This window comes from Embiotoca jacksoni, unplaced genomic scaffold, assembly GCF_022577435.1.
Source record: "Embiotoca jacksoni isolate LCO1_2020_lvr unplaced genomic scaffold, fEmbJac1.0.p SCAF_20, whole genome shotgun sequence".
Classification (NCBI taxonomy): domain Eukaryota; kingdom Metazoa; phylum Chordata; class Actinopteri; family Embiotocidae; genus Embiotoca; species Embiotoca jacksoni.
This window is the reverse complement of record NW_027185341.1, coordinates 9,224,561-9,247,157: the sequence shown is the minus strand read 5'-3', so window position 1 is coordinate 9,247,157 and position 22,597 is coordinate 9,224,561. Positions and strand designations below refer to the sequence as shown.

The following is a 22,597-nucleotide window of genomic DNA, read 5'->3' as shown; positions in this document are numbered from 1 at the left end:
TCTGTATACAGCAAATGGTCCGTAGTGGCCGCAAAAGTCAACTCACGCTCATCGTCTTCAGTTCGGAGCTGGGGTTTACTCTCAGAGGCAGGTCCGCCACCAGGTGGTAGAAGGGTGGTAAGGCGAGGTACCTCGGCGGTAAAGCAAAGCCGCGGCCCGCCGCCGCCGAGTCGTAGGGGCTGCATGGACTAGCGGTGGGCACACAGGCCTCCAGCAGATGGCACCAGTACTGGCCCACGCTGCAGCCCCCGGTGGTGTTACACAGCGGCACCGCTGAGCAGCAGCTGAATGGATTCAGGAGAGAGCTGCAACCTGGCGGAGGGACGGAGGGAGTATTACCAGCGGCATCGGACACACAGTTAGGGGCGCTCACGGTAAGTGTTGCTCCGTACCTGGAGGTACCAAGTGGTGGTTGGGGTTGCAGTAAGGTCGAAGGATCTGGACGCGGGCCAGAGAGGTGGCCGGGCTGGGTTGTACCACCAGTTCCACTGATACCAGCTGACCTGCATGACTGAACCACAAGCCTGGGAAAAGCTGCATCTGTGGTGGATTACAGGAGCATCACATTGAACACAGGTTGGGTGTCGCTGTTTTAGACCACTGATTCCTGATCTTTTTAGCTTCTAACTGTTATCTACAATATAATATTATAATATATATCTGCAAGCCACGAGTTCGAACAAAAAGTTCTCATTTTGTCACATACTTTTATTTTGATGGAGTCCTGATTATTCCATATTTTTTCTTTCCCTTCTTGTTCATCGTGTAAAAACCCTTCAGATTTATCTTGATTCATTTGGTCAAGAATCAGTGTTTCAGCCTACTAACCTCCACTGTGCGCTGTCCAATGTCTGGGACACTGGGAAGGGGGTGTATCTGGGTGTCAGCGTAGACGCCGGTCATGAGAACCAATCCAGTCAGGTAGCTGTCTATAGACGGTAAAGACTCTGCATGAAGAGGAATAAACCAAAATCACCTCATGGTACCAGGGTTTGGGTCAATGAGAAAGAGAAATCAACAGGAATTTCTTATTAGTACCATAAGTAATCTTCTTACATAACGTAACATTTGACTTGTTTAATGTAGATTAAGTAACTTTTACAGAAATCAAACACATGAATTTCACAGTGGGCAAAAACTCGTGATTGTGCACATGTGAAACGTGTATTTTAGCTCATGGCAAACATGTGATTGTGGAACATTTTCATGGTGTAATGTGTGAAGCCCAGTGTAGATTCCCATGTAAAAACTTTTCCACACATTTTTCCCCATGTTATCATATGTTACGTGTCATACATGTGATCACACGTGGAAAACACTGAGAAACTGTTTTTATTTCTGAGTTAACTTACATGATGTTTGTAACATTACAATTCCTTATTTGAACCCAAACCACGATCTTAGTTTTTGTGCTTCACGTTAACTCAGAAGTGTTTTTCTGAACCTAACCAAGTGGTTTTTGGTGGCTGAAACCGAACACAACTTATTTCCACGCCTGGGCGAAGCTAAATGTGACACTGACACACTATCCTGGAGTGGACTGATGGATCTGTTAGGTGTGATACTGGGTTCCATACAGTATATATACCAGCTCCGCAGAGTACGCCCTGGTGGTTCAGGAGGCAGACAAAGGTCTTACCAGTTACTTCCTTTTCGCAGAGGAAATGGTATCGTCCACCACACTGCGCCGTCCTCCGCCTTCCCCGTGTCCCCAAGTCCATCTGAGTGCACCCCCCCTGACTGTCTCTGTCCTGCCAGGCTGCACTTGGTGGCTTCACCTCCCCAACACGGTCAGGCGCTTCTCCTCCCGATCCCTGCAGCCAAACCCACACGGTGGGTTTCCTATACAACAATAGAAAGGTGACAGTGGATCTCCTTTACAAGACTGAAAACAGAGGAGCAAGACCTGATATGAATGCAGATAGTTCATAAGACTCACACTGGAAACAAGAAATGGAGGAAATGTTGCTGCCCTGGGCCGTCGGCAGATGCCAGATCCCCTCCTGGATTCTCTCTGCATGAATCCCGAGCCTCGAACCACGACGACGTCACGTCAGAGAGCCAATAGCATCGCAGGCCGGACAGGTGGATCTGAGCTCCTTTAGGACAGGTAATGTAGTCTTGGAGAGCAACAGTCAAGAGTCAGCAGACAGCAGGGAGCAGGAGACAAATCGACGACTCAGGAGAATCAGCCTCAAAATATGGGTAAATGAAATCAAAGCGAGGCGGCTCATTCAACTCAAAACCAGCACTTCATTTACTTCAACAGACAAACTGAGTCAGAAGAAATATTACAGGAAAGATGTGTCACATTTAGCATGTTTCCGTTGATCACACACTCTCACTGATATGTTTAATATGGAGAGTTGTTCTGTTGTGTGACTGTGACTTCTGATCCAAACATACAGGATGTTCTCTGTGAAGTGACGTGTGTAACCTGTGTTTTAAGATCTGAAGGACATTCAAAGACGGCTGTCGCAGGAAGGTTATTAGCAGTTGCGGAAGAAATATTCACGTCTTTGACTTACAGTCAGTGAAATTAGAAATACCCAATTCAAAAATACTTTGTTAAAAGTAAAACTCTTCCATTAAAAACTAGAATTACATAGGAGATATCAAAACAAAAATTGTGTAAAGTATAAAAAGTAACGTAGTCATTAGGTAAATAAATGACCTGCTATGATGATATATTAGTGAATTAATTTAGACAATATACTGTATATCTATCTACGACATAAACCTTAATCTGAAAAGTAACAAGTCACTATACTGTCGCTGTTGAATGAATTTAGTGGTGTAGAGAGTACGATACTTCCCTGTGAACTGTTATGGAGTCAATTTATAAAGACAAGAACACAGAAATACAGAAAGAAAAGTACCTCAAATCTGTACTTGGTTGAGGGACTCGAATAAATGTCATTAGATAAAATAATATAAAAGGTAGTCGCTGCTGATACGGTTAAATACATGTAAATATGAATTATTATTAGTATACAGTATACCCTTACAGAACAAAAAAAACCCCGTGAATTTCACTTGATGTGATCTCCTGTTTTTAACCCTCCGCTTTTTAGAGTGTTTAGAGACTTGGACCAGTCGAGTTGGTACAAAGAACCTTTGGAGTATCCAACAAAAGGTCAAAGACCAACAAAGTCGTATTTATTCTCTAAATACAAATTCATCATTTGAGGTTGGTGCAACTGCATGTTTATTGTGCTTAAACATTGACAATAAATATCTTACAACTTGAACTGACCTGCTGCATTCCTTTAAAAAAAAAAAAATCTCACCTGCCGCCGTGCCGATCCACAGCACACAAAGAATCCAGAGCGGTGCCTGTTTCTGTGATGCCGGCGTGGCCGTCATCTTGCAGAGCGAATCACCGTCTCTGAAGGAATAAGGAGCATCGCAGAGACGAATCCGTGGATCCTTCTCATCTTTTTCTCGTCACGACCGCTCGTCTAAAGTTTGAAAGTGACAAGTCTAATCTCCTTTTAAATTCCTCTCGTCTCCGTTCCCCTTCACGCTCCCCTCCACTAAACGGCCTCCTTCCCTCGTCCTGCAGACACACCGTGAGTTACGGCGGTGTCGTCGATTTAAAGGCCTCTTCTCCGCTCTCTGTGAGCGCCTGGGCGACTTCTACTTTGTCTCTCGGCAACAGCCGTAGACGCAGAGTGGTCAGAGGAGGCCAGCGCTGCTCATTACCATGTTGTAAAACCCCTGAAGCTCAATGGGAGCAGGCGGACTCGCTCGGGCAGGACGCAACTTCAGGATCCCAACAGAAACATGTCCTGAGAGTCCTTGTGGTGTTTTGGGTGCCTCACTGTTGCTTTTTTTTTTTTTTTTTATAGTAAGAGGGATCAGTTTCTTCTTGGTACTGAGTTGCCGAAACCTTTTATTTATTTACTTTTTTTTGTCTTGAAATTCTTCGTCCTGCATTGTGTCCTCAGCCTTGTCGTCCCAGCACCAACACCGAGGCCTCGTCACCGAGCCAACAAAAGGCTCAGTGACGCACACGCAAAGACACAGAGAGCGCGCGTTAAAGGCGAGGATGCCATCTGGGTTGCCTGGAGAGGAAACAGATAAAGTTGAGGACAGCGATAAGGCGACCGGAGCTTGGCATTGTCAGTCTGTTGCCATGGAAACTATTGTATTTTTGTCTTTGAGACGTTTTTATTCCTCGTGAGAGCAAACGATTCAGCGAGAGGGAGCTGACATGGTGACGCCCGGCAGAGAATCAATTCCACCTATTTTTCTAGAACTCAATGAAACTTTTCAGTATTTTATACGTTATATGTGTCGAACACATTTCAGAGGAAATGAACTGCTGTCAGCTCTGCGAGGCCAACAACTGCGCTGCTTTTGGATTAACGATAATGTCAGTAGCTATTGGCAGCTTTGAATGTCAGTCATAAGCCAAAGTATTAAAACATTGACATGATAAGTGAAATGTTTGGGGGGGGGTTTCTACAATTTTACAGTGTATTTGTATTAAAATGTACAAAAGTTAGATTAAGTCTAAAATGTTATTTGTTCTTTAGTTCACAGACATTTTTTTCTTAAATTTTTTTTTTTAAATTTAATGACTTCATTTGTTTAAAACAGGACTTTATTAAAGAAAAAAAAGGACCAAAATTTAAGTGATCTTGATGAACAAAGGGTTGCGTTTTAATGTTTTCTTAAATTATTTCACAGTTTAGTTATTTATTTCTATAGTTTACACAATTTGTTCAAATATTGTGATTTCAATGTTTTGAATGTATTCATTATTTTAATCTTAAAAACCGGAGCTTTGATCATATTTTGATGTTGTTTTATAACTTTACAACGCACATTTAAGTTGACAATTTACAAAAGTGTTTTGTTGTCGTTATTGCTGTTCGACAATTTCACCAAATTTGACCAATTGAACACCGTGAAGGTCGACAGATGTTCCAGTGGCACAATTTGCTGCAGCAGTTTCCGGAGCGGTAGAGGGCGGCAAAGCTCCTTCACGCAAAACAGCGCCGAGGAAGAAGGAAACGGGAAGTAGAAGAAGAAGAAGAAGAAGAATGAGGCAGCTGATTGTGACACATCTCAGGTAAAGTGAAACGAAGAAAACATAACGGAGTGGCGTCTTTTCGCTGAAACAACTCTTTTAAAAACATGGAAACGTTTCTGCTGCAACGCGAAATTTGGGAGTATAAAAACCAACTCGACATTTCGACGGTTGTTGAAGCTGCAAAGTTGCTCTCGTCCGCGTATTATCTCTGATGCACGACGTCGTATGTTACGTGGAGATCGATGGGTAGCTGCAGTAATGTGAGGAAACGTCTGTGCGACGCGCCCACGATGCGTCGACATATTTCGCGCTGCGCCTTCATTCAGCAGATCAACGCGACGGCACGAGATGACAGTTCAAAGGTCACTCAATCAATCACGTGAACATTTGATTGATTATTCGTCGGCCGAATTTCCCGGAACTCTGTCACCGATCATAAGCGAGCCAGGGTTGGGGCGATTCGGTTTTCTGTTGAAGCAGATAACTTATTGAACATAAAAATCGTACATATTTTGAATGGAGTTTGGTGTAGGAGTCCAGTTGGTGTGGAAAGGGACCAGCCTTTCCCGTGTGGATATATTACTGCGCGGGTTGTGTTGCTGTAGAGCAGCAAAGGCTCACGTTAGAAACAAAGCAAATGTGGGGTCTGTTAAAAACAAACAAACAAACCAACCAACCATTGATTGTTGTTGTGTGCGTCTGTAATGTTCTCTGTTGTCCAGCAGGTTCTATGCTCCGACTACGGACCACTGAAGAAGAGCGAAGTACGTGTGAGATTTCGCAGCTCAGACAGGCGGTGTTGCAAAACAATGACCGACTCCTTGATGAGATGCTCTGCCAAGAAATCTACAAGAAGGTCATCAACTGCAGAGGCGGCTGGGGCATCGCGGGCACGCCTCTCCACGCGGCGGTGTCCAAAGGCCACCTCGGCTGCCTGCAGGTCCTGCTCGCCCACGGCGCCCTCGTAGACTGCGTGGACGTGAAGGCGCAGACGCCTCTGTTCGCGGCCGTTCGCGGGAAATACCTGGACTGTGTCTTAACCCTCCTCAGAGCCGGCGCCAACCCCGACGGCAGCTCGTCCAACAACTGCTCCCCCGTCCTCACCGCCGCCCGGGAGGGCGACGCGGAGATCCTGAAGCAGCTGCTCCGGCACGGCGCCGAGGTGAACTCCCGCTCCAAAGTCTTACTGTGGACCTCCAGCGCCCGGGTGTCGAGCGGGCCGCTGTACCTGGCGGCCGTTTACGGACACATGGAGTGTTTCAAGCTGCTGCTCCTCTACGGGGCCGACCCGGACTACAACTGCACGGACGCCAAGCTGCTGAGTTCTATCAAGCAGCCCAAGACCGTGCTGGAGATGTGCCTCCGGCACGGCTGCGGCGTGGAGTTCGTCCAGCTCCTCATCGACTTCGGCGCGAACGTCTACCTCCCCACGCTGATCATCGAGAAGTCCACGAAGCAGAACGAGGCGGTGGAGCTGCTCCTGCGGGAAAGAGGTGACGACGACGACGCTCGTCGGCAGCTCCCTTCTCTCGCTGCCGCCGGACGTTTCCCCGCTTCAGCTGAATTGTAACGGAGAGGGTAGCGCAGGGCTGAAGTGGAGCGCGTACAATAAGGCTCTATTCAGATGAATTGTTAGTGCTGAGCAGGTCGGGGAAGGATCGTAGACAAGTCTGTTTATTGAGGGCCGGAGTTGATTTCTTTTCAAATAATACCAAATTTTGTCGTCGTCGAGCACTTTCCATTTCTTTTAGCGCCCAGATTGGGTCCGTGTTCACGTTGGATGTTGGCATTAAAGCGGTGATACAATACACACCATAATACCGAGGTCACGGGACTGTCCCTGCTGCACATGAACCGAGCAGCGACGTGCACCGAGCGGAGGGAAGCAATAACTCTGATGAGAAAGTATTCCGCGTTACGTCTCTTCGTCGACATCAGCGTCCGTTACATGTTTTCGCGACCACTCGATCGTGCGCATTTGCGACTTGAAGGAATCGGCAACAGAGACGCTCAAAGTTCTTCAGAGAACCTTCGGCGACGCGTTCAGAGTGACGTTTTTTTTTTCTCCTGGGTTAGTTTACGTCGTTATGTTCAACTAAAAGAGTCAGGAATAGATGCGAACGTTTCTCCCCGGCAGCCGGGGCCCGAAACACAACCGCTTTTGAGAGTCACCGAATCGCAAATCACAATTTCTTACCCTCCTCTTCGCTGTCAACAATATATTTCTGCACCACCTGGATCAGAATCGTGAAATCACGTCATCGTGTTCATGTTGCACCTCTCTGCCGCCGCTGCACACTAGTTCGTCATCGACATCGAAACGAGTTACTTTGCCCGCTCGAATAGTTCAGCAAACCCTGAAAACATCGCCGCCGACTCTTTTCTCCTGTTTATTTACGGCTTTCGTTTTCTACCTTGAACTCCTCGTGGTGACGTTGGTCCTGTAAATCCATCCTTCATTATAAACAGCCTCGGACGGATCTCAGGAAAACAATGCGCTGACATTAAATAACCTGTTTTTCTTTTTTCTTTACACCCTGTCGTCTCCAGGAACCCCGAAAGCCTTGACTTCCCAGTGCCGACTTGCTGTGCGAAGATACCTCATAAAGATCAACAAGATCCAGTGTATCGAGCAGCTGGAGATGCCAACAAGTCTCATCAACTTCTTGCAATACAAACCAGTCCCAGTCTTCGTTCTGTAGCTACAGAGGTTCCCGTTATTTTACTTTGATTTCCGCTGCAGCTTTCGGTTTATTTGTGGACTCCTTTTTTTTTTTTTTTTTTTTTTTTTTTAAATGGCTTCTGTGTGTTGATGTGCTGTTTTGTTGAGTCACAGATTAAATGTGTGAAGAAGCAGCGTGTACTTGTGGTTTATTATTGTATTAGTACGAGCTGCTGGGAGATCAATGAAGGAAGCTGGAGCTGAACTTTGTCACACGTTCATCACAAGTTAGTCGCCTCTTTCAGAAGAGCTGTGAAAACCAAATAGCTCTCCTTAAAACGCATTCCAACACAATAAGTTCTTCATACGAGTGTTGCGACTTGTACAAAAACAACATCGGGGTCGGTGTGTTTAAAGGCCCTCGGGGGTCAAATTTGGGGCTTTAATTTGACAATTTTAGGAATAATAGAAAGTGAAATACTGAAAACGGTCACGCTGGTACATCCTGTCACTCATTTAAAGACTTGTATGAGAAATATCCACGATGGCAATTTATTCATAATGTCAAAAATACCTCAGGGGAACTGTCTTCTATGAGCTTTACACTTTTAATTTGTTGAAAAATGCAACCTTTAGATACAATGAAAGATGAATGGTTTCAAACGTGAAAAGAAGTTGTGATCCCTGATGTGAAGAAGCTCTGACACCCGGTGGTGGAAGAAGTCTCCACATCCTTTACTTCAGTGAAAGTACCAGTACAGCGGAGTAAAAGTACTCCATTACAAGTCAAATTACTGCATAAAAAAACCTAACCTCTGTAAAAGTACAATAGTATCAGCAGCAAAATGTAGTTAATGTATTGAAGTGAAATCCCTGGTTTGTTTCCTCTGACATTTCATATTTTGTATGACATCATTAGATGATTAATAGCGTCAGTGCTTCAGCAGCATGTTGTTGTTGATGCTGCAGGCGGAGCTGGTTTAATTTGTATCCAGCTTTATTTACAGGGAGTGCCAGTGGGGTCATATGACAATACTTTGTCACAGTACTTAAGTATTTTTGGGGAGTATTTGTGCTTTTATTTGTACAGTCATGATTATATTTCTGTCAACTTTTAATTTTACTCCACTACATTTCAGTTCCTTTAAAAGAATAAACCTCAACACAGCTGCAAGGAACCCGCCGGTCTTTGTTTTTATTCTTCTTCGGGCAGCAAAAACTGTAAATCCAAACTTTACCAAAATTTAGCAGCTCCGTTGCAAATCCCCCCCTCTACTGCCCAAGCACAAAACATGACAGACATTGACCTCTAGGTGGTGCTATAACAATCAACTTTACATTTTTGTGATTATCTCTGTTCTGTAATATTGTAATCTGTGAATGTATCTGCATCTTTGCTTCAATGGTCTTCTGCTTTAAAAAAATTCAACTTTTGTGACTTTTTTTTTAAATGTTCTCTAAAACCTGCTTTTGCTGACATCCTAGACTGTCGGGCCAATCGTCCCAAAGCTTTGGCAAAATAGTCTTTGGACCTTTGAGATCCAAAGTTATTAAAAGAACTTTGATATGTCAATCATTGCCAAACATTTTACTTTTTTTTTCCTGTAACTTCAATTATATATAAATGCTCAGAAATCAAAACTGCGTGAACCAAATGTAACCAAACTTGGTGCACATATCCGGATGCTCGATGCTTCGACGAGCAGCCTCGAGATGTTTTGCTGCAATTACAAATACAATAAAACTTCTCAGTTTCACCATGTTGTCTTTGGTCTATTTTCAAATATATATGGGTTTACATGATTTGCATTACTATAGATTAAACTAATCAACATTACATAAATTAGTTAAAATAAAGACCACCATAAATAACTACAACAGTAACATACACATTAATGCAACAGAAATATTAATCCAAAAACATCATATAGTAAAACACTGCCAAGGAGAATCTACTGCACAGTGTGTACTTTTACTTTTGATACTTTGAACTACATTTTGCTGATAATACTTACGTAGTTTTACTTATGTTCTGAATTCAGGACTTTAACTTGTACTGCAGTATTTTTCCAGTTGGCGTAAGAAGTAAAGCACTTAAATACTTTGGCCACCTTCGTGTATGAGTGCAAGAAATATACTTTATTATTAGCGCACAAAAAAATGCCAGTATGTGCAACAGACTGTTTGCATCATCTGTCCTTGAAACCTTCTCTTATCTCAGTATGTCAACAACCCTCCTCATTGGTGGAAACTGAACTTTTAAAGACTTTACAGGAATAAAAAGGGACAAATGTACCTACATTTGGTCAGATAGAAGAAAATCACTGCACCGTTGCTGCTGGATGATTTTTTTTTTTTTTTTTTTTTTTTTTTACAGTCCTGGTCTTGCTAGGTGAGTTCATAATTCTTACAAATAAATATTTTCTGCTCCCAGTCTCTTAATTCAGCAGATTTTCAAGTCATATTTCACTCAGAGTTGAGCCTTGATGGAGGGAATCTTTAGGGGGAAGGCAATTAAGGCACTGGCTCCAATAACACCCTGATCACTGACAAGTAAACATGAAAAGCCAGTTTAAGACGGGAAACAATGAGAAATCACGGCCCATACTATTGGTACAAATAAAACCAATTAGATATAATGTGCTAATTAGTGATCTTCAGAGGTGCTATCAGACAGATTATTTAACTGGACTGGACTGTGATGAATATTTATGATAAACTAAGTGTCCCCTGCAGCTTCAGTGAAAATGACTCGTCCATAACTTTTAAAACAGGAACATTAATCTCATATTTAGATTATTGACTGTCTATGAAAGTGAATGTAGCTTTCGGGTCTGAAGAATGAGGTCGATATGGATGAGCCTTAAGGTGCGATGCCACAGAGTATTCGGGTTGCACCTTAAGGTTGGCTACAAAAAGCCACTGGCTCCATAGACTCCCATTGAACTGGTCTCATAAAAGTCAACAAATTTTTTCCAAAAGTTGTTTAAGTTTTGTTAGTTAAAGTTGCTCCTTCTTATTAGTTTTGTGGCGGTCCGTCTGAAAATAATCCCGTCATTTTTAGAAAATAAGCTTCAAAAAGCTGTGTTTCTGGGGGCGTGTCTGTTTGATTGACAGGCCTGTGGTACAGTCAGGTTACTGCTTTTGGTAGGCAGAATGTAATATTGTCAGGTTTCCAATCAGATTGACTCAGATCCAGCGCTCGCTTCCCCCCCGGCTCGTCCAAATATGGTCACTTATTACAAACCCCAAGTAGCTACCAAGATGGCGCCGGCCAAAATCCGAACTCGAGGCTTCATAACTGCCGCTCACAAACCAATGAGTGACGTCACTGTTGGTTGCCACTTGGTTCAGAAGATTTGACATCTTGACAAGCACAGAACAATTTGAAATGAGATGTTCTCGTCCTGACATGGTGCTTAAAATACGGCTTCTACAGCTTCATAAAGTGGATGTTGTACAGAAATGCTCCTTGTTTAAAGTCAAATAAAGACAAAGTTGCTCATCAAGAAAAACAAAAAAGACAAGCGACATTTAATTCAATTCAGTCAAATAATCAGCTTGAGAAAGCACTCGATGATCCATTCACACTGAAAGAAAAAACAACACCAACTAGATTTTAAATCTAAATCTAACATTATTTTTCTTTTTTGCAGTGTGAAACATCTTTTTGCTCTGATTGCTTCTATTAAAAGAACCAAACTTAAAATGGGTCAGACGTTGTCTCCAGAGGAGAAGATGGTGGAACTTGACAAGTACAGCAGGGTAGTGTTCAACTCGCAACATTGGCCTGCGATCGGGATCGATATCGACAGGTAGGCAAGTTCCCGGCCAAAAGGCAACTATATATGTGTTTTATGGACTTCAGCCTACTGTGTGGTAAGTAAAAAACAATATTTGTCTTTTATCTAATTAGGTCCATTCCACTGGATCCAATTCACGTGTTTGATTAGTAACATTAGTCCTGGTATCACTGACATATTTTTTTAGCCTTGCTTAGTGACATGGTTTTAGAGCCCCAAAGGTCTTTTAATTCCGCAAATAATAACAGTGTAAAACATACGTGTTGTGCCGTAAGTCCATCTTCATTTTTTTTGTATGCCACTGGTCAAAGTGACTTGCTGAATGCTAAACTAAAGAAATATAAATCTCCACACAGTTCACTGCAGAGATTCTCCGGACTCAACTCATCTGCAGTGCTGAACGAGTATAGAGACAGCGTGATATACGATGATTTGAGCCAAGTTGCGAGTGCTGTGGAAAAGCTGGGCACTGCACTGGGTGAGCTCAGCATGGTGCCCGGCGCTGTGGGACTGGGGGCTCTCGTCATTTCTCTCGTCTTGGAGACAGTTGCCCATGGTTTTCAAAAAACAACCATGGGAACTGCTGAAATGCTCGAGAGGGTGTTTGCACACCAGAAGTCCAATGAGGTGAGACCTTGAACTTTCCTGGTGATACAAAGGTTGCTCTGTGTTGTCATTTTTTTTATTATTATTTTTTTTTGTAAACTGATCCAATGATTTGAGATACATTCAATTCATGTAGAATTTTTGTATTGACATCAAAAAAAAAAAAAAAGTTAATCAAAAACTTTTTGACCAACACAAAATGTACTCAACTGTGGAGGTCCGTGACCTGATGGACGAGTATTTGAAGCGGCTGCGGATCAACTTGGGGAACCAACAGCTTCAACTCAGTGAGACCCGGCAAATAGAGACTGATCTTAGTTTCCAGCTCACACGGCTAAAGGTACAAAAACAGCCATATTCTTGCAGTTGTATTTGAAGGATCATCAAAATTTTGTACATGAATATGAACTACCGTATACATGTATACTATGAAGGCCGGTATCAGATCAAAGCATGTAATACGACCATCAGTCCACTAGAGGATAATGTGTCAGTGTCACGTTTTGCTTGCCTAAGCGTGAAAAGTAAGATGCTTTAGGTTTAGGCAACAAACCCACATAGTTCAGCTTTGGAAAAGATCATAGTTTGATTGAGATAAGCATGTTACATAATATTCCTTAACCTACGTTGAGTAAGTTAAATATGTTACGTTGTGTGTAAAACTTACTTGTTTTACTTTAAAAAAAATTCATGTTTATATTTGATTCTCCCCCAAAAACTGTGTATAAAAGTGGACGTAACTTCCGTGTCTGAAAAATGGGACTGATGCGGAAGTGCCTGCAATACCACTGAGTGCTGCTGGAGGTTGGCTACAAAAAGAACCGGCTCCACAGGCTCCCATTTAACTTTTCTAGTGAAATTCAAAATCAATACACAGTGACTATTTGGATGAGTTGTGGAAAAAGGAGGGCTGAAAACGACGGAAACCCGAGGACACCACGCCCGCCGGCCCACCCACAACACAACACAAGCCGGACTGCACTCGCCACACGTGACACTGAAACAGTATGCTCGAGCGGACTAACAAGTGTATTACATGCTTTGGTGTGATATCAGGCTGATAATGGAAATATATGATCATGTGTATTCATTCTGTGATGCTTCTCTCAGAACACCATGCTGCGGGACGGACAAATGAACTCTCAGTTTCTCAAGCAGTGGGTAAACGGAGCTGCCTTCCACACCCAGATGTTGATCCATCAGGCTCGTCTGGAGGGGACAACTGGAAACAGAGCCACACAAGCAGCGGGGATTTACCAGCAACAGCTTAACCTTCTTCTGGGGAAATACAAGGACTACCTCAAAACTGTTATTGTTGTTCATATAGACAGTAACAGGATTTATCTTGAATGCTGTGTGGCGTACCGTTGGATTACAAACAATCGGCATGAACTCCGATGTTTTCAACTGAAGGAAAACTACTGTATGAGAGGAAGTGCAGTAGTTGATGTTATGTTTACCAAACGTCAGATTACTTGGGCAAAGACTTATTTTTCAGATTTACAAGCAAATATTCCGACCCTGGTGACACAAAATGACGTGTTTCATGTCAGAAATTGACAGCGTTCATTTATTCTTGTGAAGCCATAAGTGAGAGAGAAAAGAAAACTTGTGGTGAATTATCGGAAAAGGTTCCCACTAAATCATTTGTAAAGACTGAGCTTTCAAAGAATACTTTGATCCAAGAGTATTTACAGTTTTACACAGGGCCAATGACGCTTAATCCACTGGTTTCTAATATTTGACAAATCCTGGACTTTTTTTTTTTTAACAGTGAGAGCATCACAATAAGGGTTAAATTGTCATTAATACTTATGATCTACACTCAACAACAATATAAGCGGTTTGTTTTTGCACTCATTTTTCATTAGAATAAGTAAAAGACCTAGACCACTCTAAAAAGCAAAGGTAAAGTGCTTACTAACATGAATTTTAACCAATTTTGCGAACAAAATTTGAAATCAATTTAATATTTGATCTTTTACTTCAAGCGTTGTGTTTTTATTCTTTAATGGTAGAATTCCTATCCTCAAACTGATTTTCTGATAGAGGGTCATAAAATACCGAGCTAAAAGCTAACACATTCATTACACTTCTTCACATTCAGTGAAGCCAAAGATCGTGATAATGAACTCGCAAACATCCATCCGTTATCTATCCCCGCTGGAGCCCATCCCAGCTCACTTTGGGAGAAAGCAGGGTTTCATCCTGGACAGCTGGTCATTCACGCTCACATTCACATCTAGAGTTGTGCATTATTTTACTGTGCTTACGCGTGTTGCCCTTCTTGTACCAGTTTGGACACAAATGGTTTAATGTGTTGTATTCTAAAAGCTTGTAAGTGGAAAAGTCAAATATATTTCCCTCTGAAATTTAGTGGAGTGAAAGTATAAGGTAACATCGAAGTACAAGTACCCGATTGTACTCGAGTACTACACTTGAGGGAATGTTACTTCCCACCACTGCTGACACGTCACCTTTGCAGGCCTGCTATTGGCTGTTTCAGTGCAGGGGGGGGGGGGGGGGGGGCTTGTGGGCAGACTTCAGGGATTGTCGTCCTTGTTTTCAGGAATTCAGGACCTAAAATTACCAAAAAAAACGTTCACTCCCAAAATGGGGACAAAAATAACAACACCATATTAACTAACTTCAGGTTTTATAGGATCTGTTGTCCAGGTCATCCGCAGGGTGAAAAGGAATTTGAATGATTAACCTCTATTGAAAATGCAGAGGAGAGAAACGTCAGAGCTGGAGGAATCATTTGGGTATTTAATTATATAAATACTACACATGGAATTCACTGTTGAACTAATTTCAATCATTATACATGGACAGCAACACGTGACTCTTCAGACTGACCTGTAGATGGCAGGCTGTGCCCGAGCCAGACAAAGGCCCTGCATTCAGAAGCAAACAGACTCAATCATTTGTTGTAGTTTTGTTCCAGAAGGAGATAAAGCGAAGGAATATTAAAATGGATCTGAAGACGTAAACAAATTGGTCAAGAGGTCACATTTGGAGTTTGATATTTCAGTACATAGTCATCACATTGCTGTTTAGCACGGACAGATGATACAAGTCGAATGAAAGGAAGTGACACCTATTAATCGCCCATTAATGACCAAATCAAACACCAGCCTTCAAGTATCAGCATCATGAGGACATTGAACTAAAAAACCCATTCATTTAACTTTCATAACTGATGAAAAATAGCTCAACGAAACATTCCCCAGTGCTGGAATCAGAAGAATTATTATGAAATATTTATAAATTAGGTATCTGACATTTGAAAAAAAAAGTGTCAGCTGCTCTTCAGATACGTTTCAAAACACATGTTCAAGTACAGCCATCCTCATGACATGTATAAAATAGTTTCTGTTATCGCTGATGAACTTCAAGTAGCAACAATTCGAAATGGATAAACAGTGTTTCACAATAAAACACTTCATTTGGTCCCCATTTTGAAAAACTGAGGTCAGCATCATTGTGATGACGTCACGGCCACCGAGGGTTTGCTGGTCGTCATGGTGGCCTCAGCCCAGCCCCACGTCCAGTGACATCATCACTACGAAGCCCAGGATGGAGGTCCAGGATGCGAGCTTCCCGTTTCCGCTGGCGACGGCGAAATGGGAGACAGAAACAGGAGATTAGACGGATATCTAAAGACTCTAAAATCTCATAAAAATGACTTTTTTTTTCACAGGTTCAATAAGGAAGATCTGTAACCTCGCGTCATGGTTTATTTCCACCTGAGTGAAGGTCCTGTACTAACTCCATCCATCTGGGACATCGCTCTACGAAGCGACCTCTCAGCGTCGGACTCTAACCGCCAAAAGTCAAACTGTCGCTACTCCGATCGGCTGTTTTCCACTCCCGATGAGCTCTCCTCATTGAAATGTCTTTTCCCTCTCACCTGACTTGAGCCTCAGGGATGATGTCGTCCACCACCACGTAGACCATCGCCCCGGCAGCAAACGCCAGCGCGTACGGCAGCAGAGGTTCTGCCAGAACAACGGCGGCGGCGCCCAGCAGCCCTGCGAGAGGTTCCACCATGCCGCTCAGCTGACCGTACCTGAGGGGAGAACGGCGACGGGTGACACAGCCCTCAAAGCACACGGGTGGTACGGGTGCTCCGTCCAAACAGTCGCATCATCATAGCACTCTCTGTCACAGCGTTTTGGAACAGAAACGTCTTTCCCTACCAGAAGGCCGTCCATGTTGAGAACCCTGACCCGCGCAGTGGCAGGCTCACCGCCAAGCCTTCTGGGAAATTCTGGATGCCAATACCGACGGCCAAATTTCTGAAGGAACACAAACAATTAACAGTCAGACCATTTCTCTTCATGTGGGCTTTTAAAGAAGACTTTGATCCGAGAGTATTTACACAAGTCCAGCGATCTTATAGAGACTCAATCTGGTGGTTTTAAATTGAAAAAGGACCACTTTACAGAATATTCAAGGTGGATAGAGACAGAGATACACAGCTGACAAAGCACATTATTGGAAAAACAATCATAATCTGGTTCCAGTCTGCACCTCTTTGAGTCAAAGTGATGTCCTGTAAGAGCTGTCTCTGCAGTATCATTATGTAACCACAGGATGTCAGCACAACACAACACTACACAGGACCGCAGACAGCTATTCTGTCTGTTAAACTAAAGCCAACCAGATAGATTGCCATAACAAATACTGGATGGATTGCTTTAATTCAGTCTATCTATCGACCGACCAATCCATCTACCCTACCTTCATCTATCTATCTATCTATCTCTCTCTCTCTCTCTCTCTCTCTCTCTCTCTCTCTCTCTATCTCTCTATCTATCTATCCATCCATCCATCCATCCATCCATCTATCTATCCATCTATCTATCCATCTATCTATCTATCCATCCATCTATCTATCTGTGACACAGCCCTCAAAGTACATGACAGATAGAAATGAAAATGATGCATCGAGCTGGGATCATGTTTAGTTTATCCATCATGATTCAGGTGAGTTAATGCCCAACTATAATCAATCAACACATAAATGCATCCACTTATATTTTAACCACTCAATAAAACTGTTTTTAGGGACACAGGCTTGTTTACATAGTTTCAGATTTTTGGATCGTCCACCAGAGCAAAAAGAGGAAAAAAAATAGAGTTCTTGGCCCAAATCCTGGAATTTCTAAACAGTGAGAGCATTATATATGGGTACCAACGCCATAAATACTTATGATCTACACTCAACAAAAATATAATCACTTTTGACGCAAGAGCTTCTTTTAAGCACACATTTTGTCATGGAAGAGATGATGTGCTTACTAATAGGAATTTTAACCAATTTTGTGAACAAAATTTGAAATAACCGATTTGAACTTTGATCATTTACTTCAACCCATGAAAAATGGGAACAAAAACAAGTGTTGCATTTATATTTTTGAGTGTAGAATTCCTATCATCAAACTGATTTTCTGATTTAGAGTCATAACATGGCTAAAATCAAACACATTCATGAGACTTGACATTCAGCGAGGCCAAAGGTTGTGACCGTGAATACACCTCAGAGGGGCGGCTGGTGGAACTTGACCAGTTTCATTGGTAACACCATTTTTAGTGTATAACAAACAAGTGGATAGCAAATCTCTTTATCTATTTTCTCTAAAATATGATCACTGCACCTGGTTTATTTGAGTATTTTATTGGTACTTCATACTAAATAAATTATACTATACATTGCGGAGTGTATTTTATAATGATACCCTTGTCTGCAACATGTTTCTCTTTGTTCAAGATATGATAATGTTTCAAACTTTTATCAAACTGGTCCATAAGGAGAGCATGATTAGCTGCTGGTTCACCAGAGTGGGCTGTGTCGTGTCTAAAAGGTCGACAAGGGAGTTGCACCAGTACCGACAGTACCATGATTTAACCACTAGATGTCAGCAGCACGCAACACGGCACGGTAATGTGCACAGATGGAAAACTGCACAATATTTTTTTGGTAACCTTGAACACACAAAACATTTTATTTAATGTTATGACTGCCAATCATTTCCAGTTTGGAAAACCAGTCACAGCTCTTGTAAACAGATAATCCAAATTGGATCCATTATTCTGCCTCCAGCTCTGATGCTATATAAACTGTTGTTCCATATCTAATACCCAAATTGACAGATTAGGTATATTAAGAAATTAGGTATCAATTTCCTGCATATAAAGGTGATCTTTTGGATAAACAATGATGTGTTCTGGATGCATGTTTGCTTGCCGTGATATTGTTCTTACCTGGCACTCTCAAAGGTAGCAGAGGATGTCTTTCCAACAGCTCCGAAGCCAACCCCTACTGCCAAGCCCTCTGCAGATAGAGAAAATACACAATCGAACAGAGTTAATACAATTTCCTCCTCTTTGTGCCTTCTCGGAAGCCGTGAAAAAAAACACTTTAAGAAAAAGGATGGAAGAAAGAAGAAAATGTTGGAAAACTGAAAAATAAGTGAGCAGATGAATATGGTTAGAATGAGATACTGAGATTGTATGTATGGAACAAACAGAAGACTTTCACCCTGGAGACTGGTGTCCAAGTCCCTGAGAAAGCAAAAGTTGACATGAGACAAGACCTGACACTGATACAGTATCTTCTTGTGGCCGGACAGGTGTGTTCAGATTTAGACTTTATTAATCCCACAGTGGGGAAATTTAGTCGTCGCAGCAGCGTAGAAAACAAAAAAGGTGCACACAATATGCAAAACATTACACACACACACACACACACACACACACACACAGTCTATATACATAAAAAAAACAAATAAAATGAACATAAATAATAATTACACGCTTTGTCATGATGCCAGGATGAGAGATTAGGACTTTTTTTTACTGAGGTGATGAGATGTTTGAGATTGTAGTTGGCGTACACTTCAAAAAGCTTCTGCTTCTACAACTGCATCTGCTTAGACGGTTACAACAGGGAATTTTATGTCTTGTCACGCATCCCAAACTTTGAGTCGTTGTTCCACATTTTGATTGGCTCTCGCTTTGAAAAGTAAACACTGCAGGACAGAAGCTTTTCTAAAATCTCCCTCTTTTTTCCCCGCCCCACGGGCTGTAAAGAAAGCAGGGAAGACCGTCATCATGGGGCTGTTTAATGTCAATAAAACCGCACATACGCGAGTCAAGTGCAAGTTCATCTTGCCAACGTGACGCCAGACTGGGAAAATTGCAAATCACCCCAAAGGAACAGCAACATTTTCATCAGAATATGTGTGAAACTGCAATTAAGAAAAGGAAATGCAGCCACGACAAAGACTGGAAGCTACTCCGAAGTGGGTGACGCCAGTGGAAGAAGGAATCTTTTGCCTTTTTTGAGCTACAACTCAAATTCACTCGGGGGGGAGAATACGTTATGAAGCGGCATAAGCTCTTTTCCTTCTTTGGATGCTCTGCACACCCTGACCAGCATCCCTCTCCTCTGATGTTCCACTTGTCTCATTTGTTATGCCTGCCACGTATACTTAAAGTGCACCCTATCCAAACAGCAACAGAAAAGATCACAGACTGTGATGCATCTGCAAGTGCATTTATGCGTTTGAGATGCGTGTGTGTGTGTGTGTGTGTGTGTGTGTGTGTGTGTGTGTTTGTGTGAAGTTGGATCTGCCGGCTGGTTTCCATTTCATACCACAAAAGCAAAGGTACATTCTTACACTTACTTCAAAGACCGCCGAGCTGTCACATCTGGTCATGCCCTTAACGGCAAGGTTATTACAATGCTAAAACATGCTAATTCCCATGTCTGTCATGTTTTTTTTTTCTCTCACAGCTCGCATTAAAAGACAAGATAAGAGCAAACATCAAGATGTAGTTGTGCTCACAGTGGTTTAGATACCAGCATCTGGAAAGGTGACGGCGTCGATCAAATTCCAAAACATTTAATTTAGCTATTGTAGTTCCATCCTTTTAATATTCAGATATGACATGTTAGCGTGTTAATTTGAGCTTTTTTGCATGGAAACACACTTCATGACTAACACGCAGCGGTAATTCATGCAACAATATAGTCGTTGCCTATCTTCTAGTGTCACCTTCAGACTATCTCACTACTCTTTGAAAGACTGGTGGTAACCAATTACGAAAGGAAATGTGTTTCAGTGATTTTCCTCTGCTCTGCAATTTCATTTTCTGGTGCAAAGATCCGCCCTTTACCACACACTATGTCCACCTGCTCAAGTCATCACATATGATTCAAGATACACTTGGTATTATTATGCAATAGCCGGTAATACCATAAACATTCAATGGACCATCAAAACAATTGAGCTTGGCAGCAGATTTTGGCAAATGTGTGTGTGTTTGGCTGCTATGTTAACCGGCAGCTTCGGGCCGGTTAACACGAACTCATGCTGTAGACTCCAAACCACGGACAGTCAGTGTATTTAATAGCATTGGGACTGAAGAGGACCACAGGCAACAGGCTGAAGCGACAGATACCTTCACATATTGCCCCTCAGCAGCTACTTGTGCTCAACAAAAATAAAAGTTTAACACTTTAGTTTTCGCTGTTTTTTTTTGCACGAGTGGAAGTTAAAGATCAAACACTTTCACTTTATTTCGCTCAAATTTAGTTCACGCATTCGTTTGTTATAGCAGGGATTTTGCTGCGATAACTCATCCACCTGACGAGCCTGGCACATCAAGATGCTGATTAAACAGCATGAGGAAAGTACAGGTGTTGTTGTTGTTTTTTTAACTTGGTACAATCAAAGGCAACTCTAAAATGTGCAGTTTTGTCACACAACACAGAGCCACAGATGTGGAGCCACCTGCAGCAAAATATGTACATGTATTTTTTTTTACTTTTGACTGAAAAGTACGTTTTTGTTGTTTTATCTACCCTTTGAAAAGTATCCGCAGGACAGGACAGGACAGGACAGAAGGTAGGTAGGCAGAGAGGTAGATAGGCTTTTATAGCTTCATAAGTATGTGTATTAGTTATTTGTTTTATGGTATGCAAGAAAGACTGATCTCTTTCAGCCCATTGTCTCCATTGGATATTCTTCTACTGAATTATACATCTCTCTTACACACTTAGTGCAGTATTATAGGCAACATTAAGCTGCCTTATACCAACTGTAAGCGACAAAGACAGAGAATGAGAGAAATAAAAGAATGGAAAGGAGAGATAAAAAGAGTGGAAAGACGACATAAGCGTAAAAGAGTAGAATCTTGATGCCCCTGCAGCTGAAAACTTCCAGATTTCAGGAGCCACTTCATCATAATCTCACCCTGTCATTACCTCAGATAACAATGCACACCGGTTCTAATCAACTGCCAACCAGCTCATTACAAGCAGACATCCTATCGTGCCGTTATGGAAAAAAGCCCCCTCTGGGAACGCTGTGGGTTGTTTACCATCCATCTAAATCCTCTGGAAGTGTCTGAAATGCCAAAGTAGGACCAGTAGAAAGTGTGCATTGAAAAACCTTGAACTGAGTTTGAATAAAACGTAAGCTTTGAGAGTTTCAGGGTTTGCAGTTTGCCACGAGTAAAAGGCTCAGGGCACATTTTTAAATCAACTCACGAAATGACGCAACACCAAAAAAAAAAAAGAATTTATTTTTTAAAACTCAAAATTTTAAACTGTAAAAGAAATTGTATCACATATTTGGAAACATACTTTAATAGCTGAGATTCTCCTCTTATTTCCGACAACAGCCGCTCACCTGTGGGACTACTACACAGCTGGAAATGTGAGCTGGGGTTTGGGAATGTTTTGTGTATCCAGTGAGCTGGAAGTTTTTCTTCCAAAACAGAGTCCAGGGTTGGCGGGCGAGCACTACTGACACACCTGTCAGGTTTCACTCATGAGAATCACGTTTTTGTGTTTTTGCTTGATGAAACCCTTCTCCGTGTACAAGGAACAATCAGTTACCAACAAGGAATGATGAGCATGTGCACCATGTGACTCATGCTAAATGTGGAAATATCATTTTGAACCCTTCTTTTAACCCTCCAATACGAATCCAGAAACTATGCCAAGGACCAATGAAGCTGTTCTGTAGGCTTGTGGTGGCCGAACGCAGAGGTACCCCTAATGTTTCAGACCGTGCACTGTTTTCCCAAGTTCCCCTTCCCACTGCGGGCACCAATATGTGTTATGATCCATAAAACATATTGGTACATTATTGCAGCCATGTCAAACTTACACCTATTATGTTGCTAAAAGTCCACGTCTGAGGAGTCAGAATCTGTGTGGCCAAGCTGACGTTTGCGTCATGATGCGTGAGATTTAATGTGACATCACTCTACATGTAGCTAACCACAGGCAAGTTATTATTTCTAAAAAATGTAATGATTATCAACAAAAATTTTTTTTACATCATTGCAATGTCATGTGTATACGTATGAGTTAGGGCTAGCATGACATTCTAGTCTCCCAAGTTGATACCATCACAATACTAGGTTGCCGATTCAATTATGTATTGCAAATCTACAATTATTGCA

General features: G+C 42.2%; 4 protein-coding genes across 7 annotated transcripts in view; 2 read left to right on the top strand and 2 right to left on the bottom strand.

Annotated features, from left to right (window-relative positions):
* pkd1b (polycystic kidney disease 1b) overlaps positions 1-3,366 on the bottom strand; it is a 32,636-nt gene extending 29,270 nt beyond the window's left edge. The window contains exons 1-6 of the mRNA XM_069156149.1: positions 3,291-3,366; positions 1,940-2,120; positions 1,640-1,842; positions 829-947; positions 393-540; positions 47-312 (exon numbers count right to left, since the gene is read on the bottom strand). Of these exons, the coding sequence (XP_069012250.1) occupies positions 47-312; positions 393-540; positions 829-947; positions 1,640-1,842; positions 1,940-2,120; positions 3,291-3,366 (993 nt within the window). The remainder of the gene's footprint in view (positions 1-46; positions 313-392; positions 541-828; positions 948-1,639; positions 1,843-1,939; positions 2,121-3,290) is intronic.
* Positions 3,367-5,017: 1,651 nt separating this feature from the next.
* Positions 5,018-9,460, top strand: LOC138202275 (ankyrin repeat and SOCS box protein 12-like). Of its 3 annotated transcripts, none has more exons than XM_069156153.1 (3): positions 5,018-5,080; positions 5,767-6,534; positions 7,592-9,460. In XM_069156153.1, the coding sequence occupies exons 2-3, from the start codon at positions 5,772-5,774 to the stop codon at positions 7,741-7,743; spliced, it is 915 nt and encodes a 304-aa protein (XP_069012254.1). In that variant the 5' UTR covers positions 5,018-5,080; positions 5,767-5,771; the 3' UTR covers positions 7,744-9,460. The 3 variants fall into 3 exon arrangements, with proteins under 3 accessions (XP_069012254.1, XP_069012255.1, XP_069012253.1); XM_069156154.1 differs by lacking the exon at positions 5,018-5,080 and adding an exon at positions 5,092-5,403; XM_069156152.1 differs by lacking the exon at positions 5,018-5,080 and having other exon boundaries at positions 5,092-6,534.
* Positions 9,461-10,064: 604 nt separating this feature from the next.
* On the top strand, positions 10,065-14,096 carry LOC138202274 (uncharacterized). Its single transcript, XM_069156150.1, has 5 exons — positions 10,065-10,095; positions 11,360-11,518; positions 11,863-12,133; positions 12,330-12,452; positions 13,223-14,096. The coding sequence occupies exons 2-5, from the start codon at positions 11,412-11,414 to the stop codon at positions 13,670-13,672; spliced, it is 951 nt and encodes a 316-aa protein (XP_069012251.1). The 5' UTR covers positions 10,065-10,095; positions 11,360-11,411; the 3' UTR covers positions 13,673-14,096.
* A 765-nt stretch (positions 14,097-14,861) lies between these two features.
* The window catches only part of LOC138202276 (zinc transporter ZIP11-like), a 129,658-nt gene continuing 121,922 nt past the window's right edge, over positions 14,862-22,597 (bottom strand). For both annotated transcript variants that reach the window (XM_069156155.1, XM_069156157.1), the window contains 4 exons: positions 18,383-18,452; positions 16,315-16,413; positions 16,026-16,184; positions 14,862-15,724 (listed from right to left, as the gene is read on the bottom strand). In XM_069156155.1, the coding sequence (XP_069012256.1) occupies positions 15,646-15,724; positions 16,026-16,184; positions 16,315-16,413; positions 18,383-18,452 (407 nt within the window). In that variant the 3' untranslated portion in view covers positions 14,862-15,645. The remainder of the gene's footprint in view (positions 15,725-16,025; positions 16,185-16,314; positions 16,414-18,382; positions 18,453-22,597) is intronic.

Coding starts and splice junctions, on each gene's coding strand:
- LOC138202275 (XM_069156152.1), top strand. CDS start 5,679: ATGTGGGGTCTGTTAAAAACAAACAAACAAACCAACCAACCATTGATT. Junction 6,535..7,591: donor GCTGCTCCTGCGGGAAAGAG/GTGACGACGACG, acceptor TGTCGTCTCCAG/GAACCCCGAAAGCCTTGACT.
- LOC138202274 (XM_069156150.1), top strand. CDS start 11,412: ATGGGTCAGACGTTGTCTCCAGAGGAGAAGATGGTGGAACTTGACAAG. Junction 12,134..12,329: donor CACACCAGAAGTCCAATGAG/GTGAGACCTTGA, acceptor TCAACTGTGGAG/GTCCGTGACCTGATGGACGA. Junction 12,453..13,222: donor TCCAGCTCACACGGCTAAAG/GTACAAAAACAG, acceptor TGCTTCTCTCAG/AACACCATGCTGCGGGACGG.